The sequence below is a fragment of the Vidua chalybeata genome, chromosome 19, assembly GCF_026979565.1.
Source record: "Vidua chalybeata isolate OUT-0048 chromosome 19, bVidCha1 merged haplotype, whole genome shotgun sequence".
Lineage (NCBI taxonomy): Eukaryota > Metazoa > Chordata > Aves > Passeriformes > Viduidae > Vidua > Vidua chalybeata.
In genome coordinates, this window is record NC_071548.1 from 3,491,229 (window position 1) to 3,510,089 (window position 18,861).

At 53.7% G+C, this 18,861-nt stretch overlaps 1 protein-coding gene across 4 annotated transcripts in view; it reads left to right on the forward strand.

Moving 5' to 3' along the window:
• SEPTIN9 (septin 9) overlaps positions 1 to 18,861 on the forward strand; it is a 146,560-nt gene that overhangs the window by 65,190 nt on the left and 62,509 nt on the right. Inside the window, exon 1 of one of the 4 annotated variants that reach the window (XM_053960152.1) lies at positions 6,955 to 7,072. The exons of the other annotated variants lie outside the window; for them this stretch is intronic. Coding sequence (XP_053816127.1) covers positions 7,018 to 7,072 — 55 coding nt within the window. The 5' untranslated portion in view covers positions 6,955 to 7,017. Of the gene's footprint in view, positions 1 to 6,954; positions 7,073 to 18,861 lie in introns of those variants that run through there. 4 annotated transcript variants of the gene reach the window in all.

The window sequence follows — 18,861 nt, forward strand, 5'->3', positions numbered from 1 at the left end:
AAAACATCTGTGCTGTCATGAGACACAGTTCTGAGCCTGTTTGGCCTTAACGTTAAAAAGCAGTAATTAATAATTATTTTTTTAAACAATTAAAGTAATTAAGTCAGTTTTCTGCTTGGATCCTAAATTGCACCTCCCAGGTGCTTAGAAAAGTCTGACCTGAAACTGAGAAGAACAAGAGCTTGAGGCTGAGTTTGTTTTAACTGCCTGAGGTTCAGGCAGATGCAGTTCCTGATCCTCTTTCCATTTCCTTCCTCTGCAAGTGTGCCCTGCTGTTTAATCCACACCAGGGAGCTGTGCTTCCCTTCCCTCCCCTTTCCCCTCCCAGGCACATGGGCTGCCATCCCACTCCAGCAGCAGCATGGGGACACCCCAGGAGCCCAGGGTGGCTGGGATGATGTGCCTGGCCCGGGCTCGGGGCAGCATTTCCCTTTCCAGGCTCTCAGCACTCACAATAGCCGGAATCACTGCCTTGGCATGAAATGCTTCCAGCCACGGCACTGCTGGGACTGCAGTGAGCTCAGGCTGTGCGTGCACATCTCCAGGTGAGGGGCTGGCTGGTTGCTCCTTGGAGGGGATGAGGCTCAGGGTCATGGCAGAGCTGTGCCCCCAGCCCAGCTGTGTGCCCCTGGAGCCCAGCACAGAGGGTGCTGACCCACAGCCTCCCTCCTGCAGGCAAGCAGTGGGATCAGGCGCCTGGCTGGAATGCCACCTTAGCCCTGGGGTGGGTCTGGGTGACCCCATCAATCCCCAGGGAGGGGTTTGGGACCATCAAGGATGAGCACAGTGGGACCAGGACAGACCCAGCTCTGTTTCCAGGTTAGGAGCTCTGGGTGACCCCATCAATCCCCATGGTTTGGGACCATCAGGGATGAGCACAGTGGGACCAGGACAGACCCAGCTCCATTTCCAGGTTAGGAGGGTGAGGGGAGGGCTCTTGGTGCTGCCCCTGCCCTGCTCAGTGGAACCACACGTGCTGCATCTCTTGTTCTGAGAAGAACAGGCTGGCACCTCCTCTGTGTGCTGATTTAATGGGGTTAAAGCTGACAGGAAGGCAAGCCTTGATCTTCATCTTCTTGATCATCTGCTGGGGGGGGAGAAGAGGCTGTGGTTGTCTGAGCTTGTTCCTCACCCATCTCAGCTCCAGGCTGCCCCAGAACACCAAGTTTGCTGCATGCCTTGTTTGTACACTGAATATCTGAGAAGCTTCAGGGACCTTCTCCTTCCTCATGTCTTCTTTAATTTCCTACAAGCAGAAACCTCTTTGGCCTTTTGCTCCCTGGATTTCACATCAGTCCCTTTACAACTTATCCCTTTAAAAACTTCTCAGTTCTGCTCTTATTGATCCGTTTGTGCCACAACCATATTTGGGGTTGGATTGGGGTTTTTTGTTCCCTTGGCAACGGTGATCTTTGCCCACAGCAGCTCTTCCCTGCAGTGCATCTGTGGTGATGCTTCTGGCAGCCCCATCCCCTCTCCACCTTCCTGTGGGGTGTGAGTGATGCTGGGTAGCCAGGATGGCTCATGATAGAGCTCTAATGGCTTTTGCTTTGCTGCTAAAAGTCCCTAATTTAATATATTTTAGGAGTTACTCACTTTAATTTTATGACATTGGTGGCTTGTGGTCATACTGGGACCTACTGGGGCAGTGAGGTCCTTTGTGCTGGGGCTCTTTTCATGAGCAAAGTCTTTATTAAAAGCCCTTTAAGTGCTGCCCTTCTGCCATTCTTCCAGATTTTGTCCTTTTCCTATTATCCAGTCTTCAAAGTTACCTGACCTTTTCTATGCTCGGTGGTACTAAGGGATGAGATCCAGCAGCATTTTATTAAAAAAAAAAAAAAATCAGTTCATTATCCAGAAATCTCAAATTAGCAAACCTATTTGGAATTATTTTAGCTTTTCCCATGCTCTGGGTTTCCTTGCAGAGGAAGGGAAGTGTGACTAGCACTGAAGTGCGTCCGTGCTCCCTGTGTTTCCTACCCTTGGGAAGCAGGAAGGTCCTGGAGCCTCTTTTCGTGACAATTCCTGCGCAATCAGGGCAGGACTGACGCCGTCATCCCCGAAACCATGGGCGGAGGGGATGGGAACCGGGTCTGATTTTCCTTCCGGAGTCCCCTCGTCCCCAGGCAGTGACAGCCAGGGACTGGGGGCTCCCAGCACCGCTCCCTGCCACAGCCAGCTCTGCTCTGAAGGCCTGCCAGCTCCCTGATGCTGAGTGACATCTGTTCCGTGCCTCAGTTTCCCCACCTGTCATATGGAGATGACTGCAGCTCTTCCAGGTGGGTTTGGATGCAGAGATGGGTTTGGGGCAGAGGCAGGAACTCAGCAGCTGCAAGGAGAGAGGAGCAGAGGGGAAGGTGGTGGCAACAACCTTTATTTTTAGCTTGGAGAGAAGAGCTGCGCCTCACCATTCCTCCACCTTTGGGTGACATAAATCTGTCTCTCCCTGTGACCCTGCCTTGCTGCTGCCCAGGGAATGCAGCCAGAGCTGCCCGGAGCAGAGCTGGAAGTGATGCCCTGAGCACACTGGGGTTGGTGTCTCACGCTGCAAGTGCCTCCTGCACCTTCCCAGAGAGGCTGGGGAGGAGCTTTCACCTGTGACCAGCAGCAAGGAAAGGTGTTTGGCCTCTCAAAGAAACATTGGGTGGTTAATAATAATGATATTTAGCTGCTCCTACACAGTAATTTTGGTCTGTGAGCCTCAAAGCATTTGGTGGACGAGGCCATAATCAATCAAGAATTTATTAACATACGAGGAGGAAGGGGAAGATCCTGTGGGTCTTCACAGTTGTCTTCACAATTGCCCACTTTTGTGTAGGAGTTACTTTAAGGCTCAGGCAGCCACAATGACTCACGGCCCCGGTCTAACCCAGCCTGATGCTCATGACTGCAGCAGATTGTGAGGCTGATAAGGGCTGCTGGGTTCAGAAAAACCTCGACTTGTGGGAGGAAGAAAATCTGCCTGAAAAACTGCATTCTTAGCAGCCTGCAAGGAAAGTGCAGAGTGCAGTTTGAAATGGGTTTGGACAGGAAAGTCCCTTTTCTGCCTTAGCCTGTTAAAGGATCTTCTAAAGCTGATACCTGCCATCTCCTTGTTTGTTTGGGGTTTTTTCTCTTATGATCTTTTTTTCTCCTTTTAGTCTCCTTTCTAAGTCTGGTTGCTTTGTGGTCCCCCATACCTATGCCAGGACAGAAGCTGTGACCAGCACTGGCTGCTTCTGGAGGGGTTTGAGCTGAGGTCTGGAGAAGCCCTCGAGGCACATCCCTGCTGCAATGCAGGAGACCCCAGGGATGAAGCACCCAGAGAAAAAAGGGTTAAAGTTTCTTGCATCTGCCAGCTCTTGTGGCATCAGTCCATTTTTAGCTTGGTACCTGTAACTGAGTGATCAGCAGATTTTACAGACTGCCTTTCTGGGCGCAGGAAATCGCTTCTAGGCCAATAAAACAACTTTGCAGGAAGTTTCTTGCTCATCTGAAGAGCAGAGTGATGGTGAAGGAGAAAGGGCTAGGAAGTCAGTGGTGGCCTGGCATAGTAAGGAAACAAGAAATATTTCTACTGTAACGTAACACAGCAAGGAAAATATTGACCTAAAATTCTCCTGCAGCCAGTGCTTTGGAGAGCAGGAATTTTATCTTGGGCAGCAGTTGCTGTGTAGAGGATCCCAAAGGTCTTATCAAGGCAGGAGCTTGAGGGGAGGCTCCTGGTACAGTAAAACAGTGAGAGAGACCCATGGTTGTGTGAGCAAGGGGAGCAGCAAGTGGTAGAAGAGATGTGATCTGCTCTCTTCCTTTTGAAAAGGGAGTTCTTTCTCTTCTCAGATAAAAATTAAAATGTAATTACAAACACCTGTGATATGTCTGGAGAAAGGAGCAGGGAGGCCAGATAAGTGACTGAAGAAAATCCCTGCCACAAGGACAGAAGGAGCAGAACCTGATTGCTTTATCAAAGGCAGTGTAGGTGATGTGATCACTGTGGGAGGTCTTTCATCAGGAGAAGTCTCAGGGTCCTCACTCTCCTCGATCTACCTGGAAAAGGCAAAGCAGGGGCTGTGTCAAAACTGCATTTGGCTGAGCAGTACAACCCACACTGGTGCTATGCTGACAGGGAGCCCCAAAAACCAGTTCCAGGGGAGAAGGCAGGTTCTCCAACCCCCTGGGATGGGGGCTCAGCTTCCCAGGGTTGCCTGCCTTTCTAGAAGAAGGATTTGGCTAAACATAAGCTTTTGGGTTGAGGATGCAGGTAGAAAACCAGATGAAGTGGAGCTTGGTTATGTGCAGCTTGGTCAGGGGATGATTTTTCTGGGCTGATGTTCTTGTAAAGCTGACATGGCTCAATGAGATAAAAGGGTAAGAGAGTCCAAGAGAGAGAAGGATGGACTTATCTCCCTGGAGGAAAGCTTGCTCCTCTTCTACTAGCAGGAGCTTGGGGTATGTGCTGTGAGGTGAGCTGTTTACATACCTTGCTGCCTTAAATATTTACTGTTAGAGCTCTGGATATTCTTGTTATTCTTCAGTTGCTGTAATTTTCCCTCTTTCTCTCCCCCTCTCAGTGCCTTAGGTGCACATGGGTGCAATATGACCCAGCTGGTTTTAATGAAAAGGAACTCCTACTTCTAGCCCGGATATTTTATTTCACACTTCTCGGGGCTCGCCTCTCGGCCGCTTGATTTGCTAAACTTTTATTAGATCCAGGATGATAACATTGCCTTTGCTTGGGAAACACAGAGTGACCCGGGGGGCTGGGACTGACCCAAACTGCCTCAACCTCTTCTGCTGAAGGGCTTTGAGCTTCTCCACCAGCTCCACCAGACCAGCAGACGTCATTGTGATGCTCCCGCCACAGTCCTTCAAGAAGGTTTTGCAGTTTTTTCTAGTGGTTTACTTCTTCTTGCCTCCTGTTGACCTCAAAAAAGGGTCCCCCTCACAGCATCACAATAATCCCTCTGTGACCACAGTTCAGGGAGTACCACCAAACCCCAAGCAGGGGCTGTCACATTGAATCTTATGGGATTTGCAAGGGGGTAGACTCTGAACATCAAAAAATGTGCTTGGTCCTTTCTAAGATTGCTTGTATTGCTCTTTTAAAATCTTCTTTACAATAAGGATTTTTAGGTTGTCTTGCCTAGTTCATTTTTTTTCCCTGCTTTAAACCCATTCTACAACTTTGTAATGAGGGTGTAGTCAGGATGTTTAACAGACTTTATAAAAGGCTAATCCAGGTTCTGTTCTTCCAGTGAGCGAGTCATCCATGGTTTTTAACAAAGTGGGACTTGTTTCTCGCTCAGTAACAAAGTTAATTATTGACAGCTACATTTTTACCTGCTGGAAATGGATTGCTGATGTGACCTGCATAAAACTGCTTGGGAGGAGAAAAATAAAGACACTTTCTTTCAAAAATCAATGCCAGTGACGGGGGTCAGCCCTCTGTGGTAGTGTGCAGTGTGGCAGCAGCCACCACTCCCCACGGTGGGGACAGCAGGGACCTGGCACCCGGGTGCTGAGCTCGGTGTCACAGAGCCACAGGCCCATGGCCATTCCTGTTCTCCTCCAGGCCATCGGGAACGGCAGATGGTGTTCAGCCAGGATGGCACCGAGGAGCTTTACAGGCAGTGTATTGCGTGGAAAGGCATTTTTGTTTGCAGTTGTGATGCAGAGAGATGCAGAGAGATGCAGAGCTGTCCCTCCCCTCACTGCTGTGGTGGTTTCTGACACCACGAGGAGAGCAAAAAATGAAAGAGCTGAGCACTGCTGCCTGCCAGAGGAGAGGAAACCCACTGTACCTACCTTAAAACATCGTACTTCTGTTGTAAAGGTGTTCTCAAGATTATTTAAACAGTTCTCATGTTTTCAAGTAACACCTTTCCTTAGACAACATGGAAAACCTGGAGCTTGTTGAGTCTGGGAAACTGGTACTGTTGGTTTAATTTTCTGGTTCATGTACACTCTGGGGGAGTCCGTGGTGTTTGCAGACTTTAAATGTGTGAAATGAAAAGGGTGATGTCTGTGGTGAAGCTCATACTTTCTGCAGTAACTGTACTACTGCTTTACATCATTTTCCTTTATGGTTCACCCAACGTGGACTAAAAGCCCAACCCATTCATTTTTCTTTTCCTGTTGATATGCCTGGACACATTTCAGGGGGTATCATCACTTTAAAATGATGCTATTAAAACACAGGGCGGGGAGGATAAAAAGAGGGTCAAGAGGGCAGGATTTGAATCAACACCGGAAAGGGAGAAGCATCAGATAGCGAGATGCTCAACCTGAGAGGGTGTGAGAGGTGGGGAAGGGGCAGCAGTGTCACGGCAGGGGCCGGTGTCCAAGCCAGAGCAGCACCAGGTACCTGATTCGCTGGCTCGGGCTGCAGTGGAGGGAGCTGTGGCAGCATCGAGCGCTGGGCTCAGCATCGGGGCAAGTTTTGCATCCCCCGCTGCTCCTGCAGCGATGATTTTCCACAGCGGGCTGCTTGGATTCGGCAGCGGTGGGTTAGCACAGTGCTGGTTTCATTTTGAGGAGTTTTGGCCGAGTTGTCCCTTTCCAAACAAGGGTAAACCGAGAAGTGAAAGGCTCATCGGTGCCGGAGAACACCGGGGCAGCGACCCACCCGTGTGGGGCCGGTTCCGCCCTCCGTGGGGCAGCGCTGGCCCGTTCCCCAGGCTGCTCCCGTCACCGGGGCTCCGTGCCGAGGGGCGCAGCAGGGCGGGGGGATGCGGGACGCGCTGGCTGCCGGCACAGCCCGGGGGTGCCCCTCGCACCCCCCGCACCCATCGGGGCGGGGCGGGGGTCGCGGCCACCGCCCCGCAGAGGGGCCGGCGCGGCGGAGGGGGCGGCGTGACGGGCGTGGGGAGCAGCCAGTGCGCGGCGAGGGGCCGTGCCGGGCCGGGCCGCGCTGGGCCGGGCCGGGGGCATGGCTCGCTGCCCGGCGGGGCGGGGGGCGGCCGCAGCCGCTCGCCCTCCGCCATTCGCGCGGCCGCAGCGCGCACCGCGGAGCCGGGGGGCAGCGCCCCGCGCCCCGCCATGGCCGACCCGGCCGTCAGCGCCCACCTGGAGGGCATCATCTCCGACTTCGAAGGTGGGTGGCCCCGCGGGTGCAGCGCGGGGGGGGGGGTGGAAGGGGCACCCACGGAGGGAGCCCGGGTGGGAGCAGCCGCTCTTGGGGCTCAGCCGGGAGGAGCCGCAGCGGCGGCGGAGCGGGTTGAGCTCGGCTCGGCTTCCCCCGGGCTCGGCTGCCGCAGTCTCCCCGCGCCGCTGGTGGCCCGGTGGTACCCGGGGGGGTCCTGGCCGAGGCTGGGGTGTCACCCCGCGGGTAGGGAGGGCAGGAAGGAGCGGGATGCCCCAGGGCGGCATCCCCAGGGCTGTCGGTGCCTTTTGTCCGGAGCGGCTGCGCCCGGTGGTGTCTGCCAAGGCAGGGTCTTACGGGATGTTTCTCCTTTCCTGCCCTTCCCGAGTTGATTAATGTAGTTTTTTTCAGCTGAAAAAACTCGCCTGACCAGACTGAAAGTCTAAATAAAGAAAAAGCCAGGCACAGCCCCTTCTGTTGATTCCCAACTTTGGGGTGCGCACACAGCCCTGGAGTAGCTGGGATGTGGATAACGACCCCAAGTTTCCCGAATCCCCGTAGCGGGAGCTGCCTGCCCTGGAGGGCTCTGCAGTTGTCCCGTGGCAGAGCTCCAGCGGCCCGCGGCGCTGACTGATGGAGGATCTGCACGCAGCGGACCGGGATGGCTTCGCCGTTCTTCTTGCCTGCTATTCTGCCTTTTCCAGGCAAGAAGATAAGCTAGCGGGGAGCGTGCTGCTGCCAGATGGGTCTGGGAGCGAGAGACAGGCAGAAGAGGGCTGGGGGGTTGTGCCTGAAGCAGGCGTTGAGAGATCGGCTCGAGGGAGCTCATCTTCTTCCCGAGCAGGGTTTTGGAAGAGCAGCTCCATCCCTACGCACTCGCACGTCCTGGCAGCGACCCAAGCGGAGCTTTGTGCAGCGGTTTCTAGAAAAAAAAAAAAAAAAAAGAGAAAAAAAAACCGACAAAAAGCCCACAAGACATAGCGGAGATGTTGGGGCCGCGGTGAAAGCTTATCCAGGGGCTGCGTGTGCACCGCTATAGGCTGAGCCTCCACCGCCTCCTGGAGAACCCAGCCTGACCTTCGGGAAGCAGAGCTCTGCTGGTTTTCCTGCTGGGGAGCCGAGGAAGCTCAGAGCGCAGGGGTTCCTCTTCCAGGTCAGGCAGGAAACGGGTGGCAGAGCTGGGGTCTCAGCAGTCCTCGCCGTAGGCTTTAGGCACGGCCACCTCCCCTGTTTGCAGCCCATGGGCTTTCTCCAGTGCAGCTGGCAGTGGAGGGCATAGCGGGAGGCTCAGGGAAGTCACATCCCTCGGGAAGATTGGGACTAACAAGTGTTGGGACACAGAGAGTGACCCGAATCTGCCACCCCTTTGGGTTCAAGGGCGCCTCTGTGACTGTCCTTGGGGGATGCCTGAGCTCCCCCACCGTAGGGCTGCGAGCTGATGTAATTACCGCTTCCCTCTCGCCGCCCCAATTGCATGTAAATCTCTGAAGAATGAGTAATTCCCTACTCGGATACGATAAAGGCTCTGCTGTGGGCCCCGGGGCTGCCTGTTTGGGCTGTGTGTGGCACAGAGCAGCTCGGTCCTGCCTTTATTTTCAGTCTGTGGAGCACTGTCTGTGCAGAGGGAGAGGCTGGGGAGAGCTCCCTGTATCTGAAGCCAAAAGCTCTGGCCTTGCCCTTGAGCAGGGATCTGGGCTACTGTTTCACAATTTAATTAGCTCTCAGCGTTGCACAGCAGCTTCCCAAAAAGCAGGCAATTAATTTGCAGCCCGTAGGGCAGGAGATGCAGTGTTCCCGTCTGCTGGGTGGGTACCTCAACCCCACGCAGCCCCTGGCCAAGCAGGAAAGATCTGCCAAAAATACCACGGAGCAGAAAGACCAGATCATCCAGAGCTCTCTTTGTTCCCTCCAGTCACACACTGCCTGCCCTCCCCAGTCACCCTGGCTGTTCCTGCCTGTTTTCCTCCCAGCATCCGTGCCAGTTCTCCTCCCAGCATCCCTGCCTGGTTTCTTGTCCCTGCTGTGTTGCAGCAGGCAGGGAGCTGCAGCCTTGGCTGTGGAGCTGCCAGCTCCTGGGGAGGATGCAAGGGCCCCTGGGGAGAGGGAAGCAGCACCAGGTACTTTATTCCAGTTTAGTTTCCAGGTCAAAGCAACATTTGAGAGGAAAACGGAGCACAGCAGAGTGTGTTCTTCCTCGTGCCTGATGCTGTGATGGGGATGCTCACAGTGCCCATCTTGCACTGGCCAGCAGGTCCTGCAGGAGGGCACTAGAAAAGTCCAGGGGCTTCTGCCCCAGGGGAGCTGTGGATGTGCCATCCCTGGAAGTGTTCAAGGTCAGGTCGGATGGGACTGTGAGCAGCCTTGTTTAGTGGAAGGTGTTCTCTGCCCATGGCAGTGGGGCTGGAAATAGATGATTTGTAAGGTCTCTGCCAACCAAACCCATTCTATGATTCTAATCCCCCTTATTTGACTGACAAAAGCTTCCCCGTCTCTAATGAGGCAGAGCATCGTTAGGTCTGTGGTTTGCCAGGATTTACAGAGCATAATAGCTCTGCCCCTGGGTTTATAGATTCTGGCAGGTTTTCAGGAGTGTGGCTGGTTCAGCTGTGGTCGCAGCAGTGCTTCCCAAGCTCACCTCTGCCTCACAGGGGGCTGTGGGTCCCTCAGCTCCCTGGGGGCTCAGGCACAGACCCTGAGCTGCAGGGAGGGGAGGCTGCAGTGCTAAATCAGCCTGGTGAGGCACCTGTGCAGTGTGGTAACAATCCCTGCACCCCAGGCTGGGTGATGTGGGAGTGTTGGTGTCCACGGTGCCCCACTGAGCAGGGGGTGATGCTCCTGCTCAAGCTTTGGTTGGTTGTGATGCTGCGCAGAGATAATCCCACAGCGTGGAACTCCTCTTCCTGCCAGAGGTGTGGAGCTTTGTGCACTCGGTTTCTGCTGCCTGGTAGTGAGACAGGAGAGATCTGCTCCAGTCCCTCATCCCAGGGGGATGTGGCTGCTGCTGAGCAGAGTCCCAGGGTAACTGAGGTGTGTTTTTGCTGGCAGTTTCTGGTGGAGAGCACTGATGCCAAGCACTCCTTGCCTTTGCCAGTGCTGTCAGTCAGCACCAGATTTGTTTCCCTGTAATTTTGAAACACAAATTGTCACAGTGGGTGTAAACTGTGCCTGCTGGAAATGCCGAGCAGGGCTGTGAGTGTGTGGAGAGGCAGGAGGGTTCCCAGGGGTTCTGTGTGGTGTCTGGGGGTACAGCTTGGTGGGGGCACAGGCTGGCAGCTTTGCTCTGGCAGAAACCATGAGACAGCATTTGTTGATGGCTCCTAATCCCTGATTTTCTCATTGCTCAGAGCCCAGCTCCCTCGGGGAGTGTGTGCTGGCTGTGGGTGAGCCTTGGCAGTGCTGTGGAGCTGGGTGGAGAGCCTCCAGCCCTGCCAGGACATGACACTGCTGATCAGAAGGTTTCTCTGGCTATTTTATTTATTTACTCTTCATTACTATTGCACACTTTTCAGACACTTTTCTCGCCACCCAGTGCAGGGTATTTTTAGTATCTCACCAGCAGACTTCGTCCCAGTGAGGTACAAACTTGTGCTAAGTTATGTCCCAGTCCCAGTGCCACCAAAAAACCATCACCCAGCTCGTTTTCATGAGGGCGCTGCATTATAAATAGCCTTTTCTACGTGCTCAAAACTCACAGACTCATCCTTAAAACTCCCTTGAGCAAATGCCCGGGATGTCTGTGGGACACGTGGCCGTGCTGCATCCCCAGGCTGCGCAGGGCCAGCGTTCCTGCTGCCCCGGGGAGCAGCTGCAGCCGCGTGCTGCGCATGCTGGGACTCACCCCGGGCTAATATTAGCAGGAACGTGCCAGCGTGGGTGATGTGCCTTGAATTCAGCAGGGTGGAAAGCCCTGGAGGTGGGACGTGCCTTGTTTTTGTGTGAGTGTCCTGCTCAGGTCCAAGGTGTGTCCTCTAAGCCAGCCCAAGGGTTTGCAGGATGAGCTCCAGCCTGGCTCGCAGGCTGGGAGCTGAGCGTGTGACTAACGGTCCCTCGTGTGCCAGGGCTCAATGCCTGGAAAAGGAAACGCAGAAAGATCTTTCCGATTTACATCTTGGATCATCCCAGTCCTGGGAGTGAAGCAAAGCTCCTCAATTGTTGGATTTCCTGGGCTGTCCACAAAAAGTCTCACTGCTGCTGGAGCTCTTTGTGGCACAGCCAGAGCTGCTCACTGATGCAGCTGGTGCTCCAAGACAGCAAAGTCACCTCTGATATACCCTCAAAGCTGGGCTTTACAGCCACTTCAGTGATCTCTCTCTTATTCCACATCTATCTTTCTCTACCTGAGACAAAAGGATGGGCTGGATAGGAGTTTTCTGCCAAATCCTCCTCTGGTGGGAGAGGAAGGAGCCAGAGGAAGGTGCTTGTGGGAAGGGAAGTTTTGTGTCTTCCCCTGCAGAAGTTGTATCTTCCCCTGCAGAACTGGCCTTCGAGCCACAAAGTCAAAAACCTGCACCTGCCTGGTCACAGCAGTGGGTGCCTGCTGTTGTGGGCTGGGTTTTTCCCTGGCTGGGTTTTTCCTAAAACTAATTCTTTGGGAATAAAAAGGTTGTGAGGCAGTGGGAAAGGGAAGAACAGGTGATCTCCCTGTCCATGTGAACGGGGCTCTGGGGATGCCTCTGGCCCTGGTTAGGCTGTAGGATCATGCAGAGGTTGTTGTCTACAGTCCTGTCATGCAGGGTGGGCTGGGCTGTGTGTCCTTGGGGCCGGGCACCGAGCAGTGTCCCTGGCTCTGTGACAGCAGGGACAGCTCCCAGGGCTGGCACGGCTGAGCTCCTGTGGGACCAGCCCTGGGCAAGGTGAGCACAGACTGTGCTAGCCATAAGGAGACCTTGCAGAGGAGCCTGGGTGGGAAGGGACAGGGAGGGGGTGGCTCTTTGCACCAGAGCCAGGGCAGCTGCTTTGGTTTTGCAAGCACAGTGCTGGTGCCTGGAGGTGAGTCAGGGCCTGGAGCACCGTGCTGGCTCTTCCCAGTCCCTGGGCTCTTGGTAGCACCTTTCCCTCAGTAAGGGACTCACCTAAAATGCTGCACTCTTTGCTCATTGCCCCTTGGTGACTGGGGCAGTGGAGTGAGCAGGAAGCACCTCTGGGACACGTTGGGTCAGGTCTGATAGCTCTAAGTGACCACGGCTCTGGCTCTTGGCCAATACATGCCAGCAAAGCTGGGGCTGAATTACTGCCAGGCATTAACCTGGCACCTCTGGGTGCCCCATGGCCTCACGGGGTGCTGGTTTAATTTCAGGTTTGCTGCCCTTCCTTGCAGGGAGCTGCTCAGCCCTTTTTCCAGGAGCCAGGACAGCAGCCACCAAAACCTGGATGGGGACGTGTCATAATCCAAAGACAATAATGGAGACTTCAGAGCCCATAATCACGACAGATATTCACATTTCTGACTTTGATATTTAAGGCAGCATCTTTCTGCAAGAATATCATGTGGGCTCTTTCCCTCTCCCAGCCTCCCTGTCCCCTCCTGCTGCAGTGGCCTCTGGCACCTCTTTGGTCTTTAGCAACAAGCCAAATGACCCTAAATCCTGGTTAAGCTTGTTTGAAGCCTGTAAAATGAGTCAGTGGGTCTGAGTGCAGTTCCTGGTGGGGCTGTGCCTGCTTGGTAGGGGTCAGGGCCCATCAGGGGAGCTCTCTGTGGGCTGTCATGCCCTTCTCAGGGATGGGGTTGTGTCCTGGCCACCTCTCATTTCACACCTGCAGGGTATTGTTTGGTCCTGGCACCCCTCTGGTGGCACCAGCAGTTTGTACCCAGCTGCTGTGCTGGTGCCATCGTGGGGAGGGCCCTCCTGGGTGTGGGGGACCCCTCCTCACTTCCTTCCCTGCCACAAACAGTGCAGGTAAGGAGTAGCCTGTGGGCAGGAAGGGGTTTGTTGCTGGCTCAACTCATTCTGAACAGCTCTCATCTCCTGCTGCCTGTGACTCAGGCTTTTACCCTGATTGCTTTTGTGAGGCTCTGGATGCAGCTCAAGCCCTTGGCTCTCCTGGGGACACCTCCAGAGCGGTGGAGTGTCTGTCCAAGGTGGCCCTTGGTTGGTTTGTGTGCCAAAAGGGGAGGTGCCATGGGTGCTGTGTGACCCTGCATCCTCCCAGTGCTGCTGGCACCCAGGCCAGGGCACTTTGGGGTGGGGTGCCAGCCTGCTGCCCAGGTGTAGGCACAGTCAGTGTCAGCCAAGCCTCCTGTGCATTGCAGGGCAGGACATCATCTGGGCCACTATCCTCCTGGCAGTAGAGGTGGCAGTTTGGGACACAAGCATCACAAAACTGTGCAGCCCCTTGCTAGGGTGAGGTGGGTGCTCTGCAGCCTCTCCCAGCCCTGAGGATTAGTGGTGAGGGCAGTGCCACTGGTCACTGCACTGCTGTGGGAGACAGGGAGTGTGGTGAGGACTGGGGTTGGGACTCAGTCTTTCTTTCATCTTGGCCAATGGAAGTAAAAAAGCAGGGAAATGTGCAAAGGATGGCTTTGATTTTATTTTCCAAAGCACGTTTCTTAGGGAGGAGGAGAGCTCTGCTCTCTGCCAGCCCTCAGGACATTTGGACAACAGCTCTGCAGTGCTGGGTGTCCCCTCCAACAGAGTCATCCGAGCTGGCTGCAGGGACAGCAGCAATCAGCACTGCGGGGGTGAATGGCTCCTGGGTCCCTCCTTTGCCCCTTTGACCAATTCCCCCTTTTTCTGCAGCTTTTTAACCAGCATGTTGCAGCACCACCCATCAAAGCATCTTCCCAAATGGAGACTTCACTGATTTAATCACCCAGTCCCTGGTCACCCACCTGAGTCACTCTCCGTGTCCCTTGCATGGGCACTGGGATTGATGCCACCTGGGGATGGCATCTGTGGCACCAGCACGGGGCAGGCTGGGCTCTGCAAGACCATCTGCATCATACTTTTGTCTCTGGGTAATCATTTTGAGGCATTTTAGAATTATTAGTGAACCAAACCAAATCTACAGCCCCATGGGAGGCACAGAAAGGATTTATTTCTCTCCTTCCTCCTCCCCCCATGAAAGGAAACTGGAGCACAGGGCAGAGACAGGAGCTGGAGTGAGCCCGTGGCAGAGCCAGTAATGCAATCTGCTGGGCTGGATACCCTGTGTTTTATGTAATTTTCTGTACAAGTATGAAATGAATATATGTAAAATATCCTGGTCTGATCTGGAAGCATTTTGCTGCAAGTTAATGGTTACATAAACCCAAGTGTAATAGAGAATCAAGCTAAAATCTTTTGAGAACTGCATTATGGGGACTGGAAAGCTGGGATTTTGTATTAATCTGAGTGTGGATTTTATTTTTTTTTTCTATTCTTAGTCCTGACTTTGCTTTTGCATGTTCATTTCTGGGGAAGGAGCAGTTTGCTGCATCAGCCTCAGGCTGTTTTATACCTTGCTGTGAGTGAGAGAAATGCTGCTTTGATTGATGTCAGAGCCCTGAACTTGCATTTATCCCCAAATTTCCACCAGAACTCACCTCTTGGTACCGTTTACACCATTGAGGAAGGCCCTGCATGGTGACAGCACGTTGCCAGCCTTTTCTTGTCCATGTGATTCGTGTCAGACCAGGCACTAATCTGCTGCAACTTCCTTTGAGGACTGTCTGTGAAATCAGAGAAAGGATTTATTTGGGCATAAACTGTTCATAACCTGACCCAGGATAGCGTGAGAGGGTACAACAGCAGACTGTCACTAGATATATCTAGAGGTATATCTAGATAGATATAGATATATTTTATATATGTAGTGCAGGTTTATTGGTAAAGGAAAGGTGTGAGGCCTCCTGGCACAAGCACAGGGAGGGGCCCCAGCAACCCTTACTTCTCTTCTTTCTTTGGTTAGATCACCAGGAGCTTTGGGAAAGGTGCTTTTAAAATTTCCTACCTTGGTTTCTGTGGGTATAAGAGGGGATCTGAGTTTCTCAGGCTGCTTTGAAGCTGTGTGTACTCACAAAATCCTGCCAGCTTGTGCAGCATTGGTTGCTGCCTGCACTGCCAGGGATTTTCCATCTCAGACCCACAATTTTGACCCCACTGAGGGGCTCAGGGGAGCTGGGAGCACCTTGTTGTTGAGGATGGGGTGGAGATCTCCTGCTCTGGCCCTGCAGCAGGGGTGCAGTTCCCTTCCCTTTCTGCTGTGGGACCTGTAGGTTTAATACACAGTGGAAATACCCTACAGGTACGTGCAGAACACCCTGCTTGCCCCCATAACTGAGCCTGCAGTTCACTCCCATGCACCCATCTCTGCTCTGGGTGGTGGCAGCTCTTCAGTGGCATCACTCAGGGGAGGTTTGGATAAGCCAGACCCAGGTGGCCCCGTGGGCAATCACTCTTTGCTCTCAGCCTGGGCCAGAAAAGCACCAGGAGCACCCTGCTGCCTGCAACAGCGCTCTGGGAAGCTTTAGGGCCGTGAGCAGTGCATGCTGTGTTGGGTTTCCAAGGGTTCCTTGAAAGATGAGAGCTGCAGCCTCCCCCTCTCCTGCCTGGGAACAGGAGGTGACCATCTGGTAGCAGTTTAGAGCGAGCCCTGGCTCTCAAACGGTGCCATTGTGCGCTGGGAAATAACGGCCCCATCAGGCTCCAGTGTGTCCAAAAACCCAAGGAAAGCTCTCTGTGCTTAAGCAAGCAAGCAAATGTAACCCCTGGGTTACAGAGACCACGCCAGGGGCACAGGATGTTTAAGGGGAAGCAGTTGGGGGCCGGGGCTGTGGCAGAGCTGGAGGCTCTGGCTGGGAAGCAGGTCCCGGAGGAGCCAACATCCCTTGCTGTTTATTTTGGTCTCCTCCTGAGCTCTGTGCATAGATGTTTCCTTGTATAAAGCCTCCCCTGGCCTGCTGGTGGGATATTCTGGTTGAAAAGGGAAGGGAGGAGGAGCAGATGTTGCAGATGTTCCCTGGCTGACCCCCCCGGGGTGCCCGGGGCCAGGCTGCAGAGCGGGGTGAGCTGTGGTGGCAGCGTGCTGTGTGCTCCAGAGCTTCCAGCTGGGAGAGGCGTGTGCTGGTGTGTTGGTGTGTGTTACCTTGTTTTTTTGAGAGTTTTAAAGTTCTTCTAGAAGTTTTCTATATCTTTTGATGCTTACGTATTTCTACTGAATTTTTTCACACTGTTTATGTAAATAATGGTTGTTTTGCATTCTTCTTTGTAAGCGGAGAGAATTGATGGACTGTTGGTTTGACCAGTGTGGTTGGAGAGGTGGCAATTTCACCCTCCAATCCACTTTCACTATTCTATATATAGTGGAGTCAGAAAATAAAATCCTCTCTTTGGGTTCTTTTCTTTCCCCTTTTACACCAAGTGTCCGCGTGTGAGTCATTTTGTGTCGCACTGTGACAGGTGTCTGTGCTGGTGTGTGCTGGTGTGAGTGCTTTTTCCTTTTCATGGACAGGACAGGACTGCTGGGATATGTTCCTTGAGCTTTACTGTGGCATCAGCCTCATTGCATGGTTGAGACAATGGGAAGATGGCAAAGCTCACGCAAAGCCAGCAGCAGCCAAAGATGTTTTTGTTACAGAGCATTTTAAAAACTTTCTAGCCAATAACATATTGCTAAAGCTTACAGACAGTTGTTCTAACCAATTACACATCAAAGTACACATACACTTACTTCACACCATGTTTACTTGTATGCTTTCTATTAACAATACTCAGTACTTCATTATTAGGCTTAAACCTTCTACTATCCTGCTAAACATATCTTTCTCCAATCTTAAGGTCTATCTTAACCAAACCTAAGACTTAAACTATTATTCATGTCCTTACTTACTGTACTATTGTAACTTTTTCTACCTTCAGGCTTTACAACTGCAGCTAACTCTGAGTTTCTCTACTCTTTCTGTTTCTAAGATCTGCCTTTCCAACTTTCTGGAAGTCTTCTTTCCTTTACTATTTCCCACGTTGTGGAGTCCCTGTGCAGGAGCCAGATCCCTCCATGGCATCTGGGCCCCCTTGGCTTGCCTGGGACTCCTGAGGAGGGACTCTCCTCCTGCATGTGGGAGTCCTCAGTGCCACTCACTTGTGACACCTCTGCAAGGCTCTGGGCTGTTGCATGAGCTGCTGGGATTTGAACCAGAGCTCTGCCCTCTCTCCCCAGTCTAGAGGATCCCTAAAGAGCAGCTTTAACTCCTGGGGGGTGACCAGGAGGACACAGTGGCCTCACTGTGCAGCCATCCCCGGCACTGCTGCGTAAAATAGAAAGTGAAATCAATGTTTTCTCCTTTTCATCCCCCGTGCCTGCCCGGGGAGCATTTGAGCAGGGTGAAGGCACACCGTTCTTGCCCCCGGGTGCCTGTGTGGCGTGGAGCAGGTTTGGGTTTTCGGGAGGGCACGTCCTTGTGCACAGCCAGCAGAGCCACCTCGGAGAGCCCTGCCCCCCTCATCCAACAGGAGGATTAGCAGTGCTGGTTTTGAAGCCAGCCATGCAGAGCTGGGTGGTGCTGAGCAAACCTTGAGGGCTTTGCAAAGGTCTGGTCCCCAAAGGGACATGGCAGTGAGCAGCTCCCAGCCCAGACACGATGGTGCTGGGCTGTTGCAGAGGTTGCATCCGATGGGAAGCGCTTGGAAATCTCATTTTAGGGCATTTTGGGCTTTCCCTGCCCAAAAGTGGCTGCCTTCAGCAGTGGTGGGTTGAGCCAGAGATGTCTGAATGGGTGTGGAGCTGGCTGGAAGAAGGATGTGCCAAAGGCAGTGCAGGTTCAGCCCCAGTGCACCTGCAGAGGAAGAAGGAAGGGTGGTGCTCAACACCTCCACCACGTTCCCTGCCCAGCTGCCCCCAACACCAGCCAGACAATGGATGGATGCTGCTGGTGGGGCTGGGGAAGCCCTGCTTGTGCCCAAAACCCCCTGGAAAACACGACAGTGGGGACAACCTTGCAGCCCAGGCCCTGCTCAGGGCAGGGACACCTTGTTTGGGGCTCTCAGGGATATGAGGGGACCTGGAGCCCTTGGGGACACAGAGAATTAGCCACAACTGCCCATGTGGGACCCTGGCACGGCGGGTGGGAGTGGGGTGTGGGGCCCTGGAGCCCTGCTTTGCCTTCAGCTGCTGTTTTTGTGAGGAGTACTGACACTTCCCTGCAGGAAGCTGGGAGGAGGAGCAGAGGCTGTTTACTTTCCTTTCCTGGCTCTGGGCAGGACACACTATTTATAAGTTTTTTATCTTTTTTTTGAGAGCTGTTGTGCTTCCTGAGGTCCTTCTCTCTTCTCATGCAAGGAGGAGAGAGGCAGTGCTGAGCAGGGAGCTCCAGCCGTGCTCGGTCCCTCTGAGGGCCAGCATTGCTGAAGGTGACATTCCCGAGGATCATCGTGCTCATGGCAGTGGGGCTCTGTCTCAGAGGTGGAAACACAAACCCTCGTGGTCACAGCTCTTCTCTCTCCTGCCTGGGATGCCTGACCTTCTCCAGACCACGCTGAATTCAGGGCAGTGGCCAAATGTGCCAGCAGGACAAGCTGGGTACTGAAATCCCTGCGAAGCCATGAGATGGTCACCCCATCCTGCAGAGAGGGCAGAGAAGGCTCCTGGGCTGTCCCCAGGCAGGTCAGTGACCCTGCTGGGGAGGGAATGCCACTGGCACCTGGGGCTCCCCATGATTTTGCTGTCAAACTGTGCTGAGCCATTTCTGCCCCTCTGTGGGGTGAAGGTTCCTTGCCCAGCCCCTCAGTGCCCCCTTCCTGCCCGCTGGCACCGCAGCACGAGGGAGGATTTATCTGGAGGGCTTGGTTGTCCTGAGACTGTAATCGTGGTTCTGCAGCTCTGCCTGG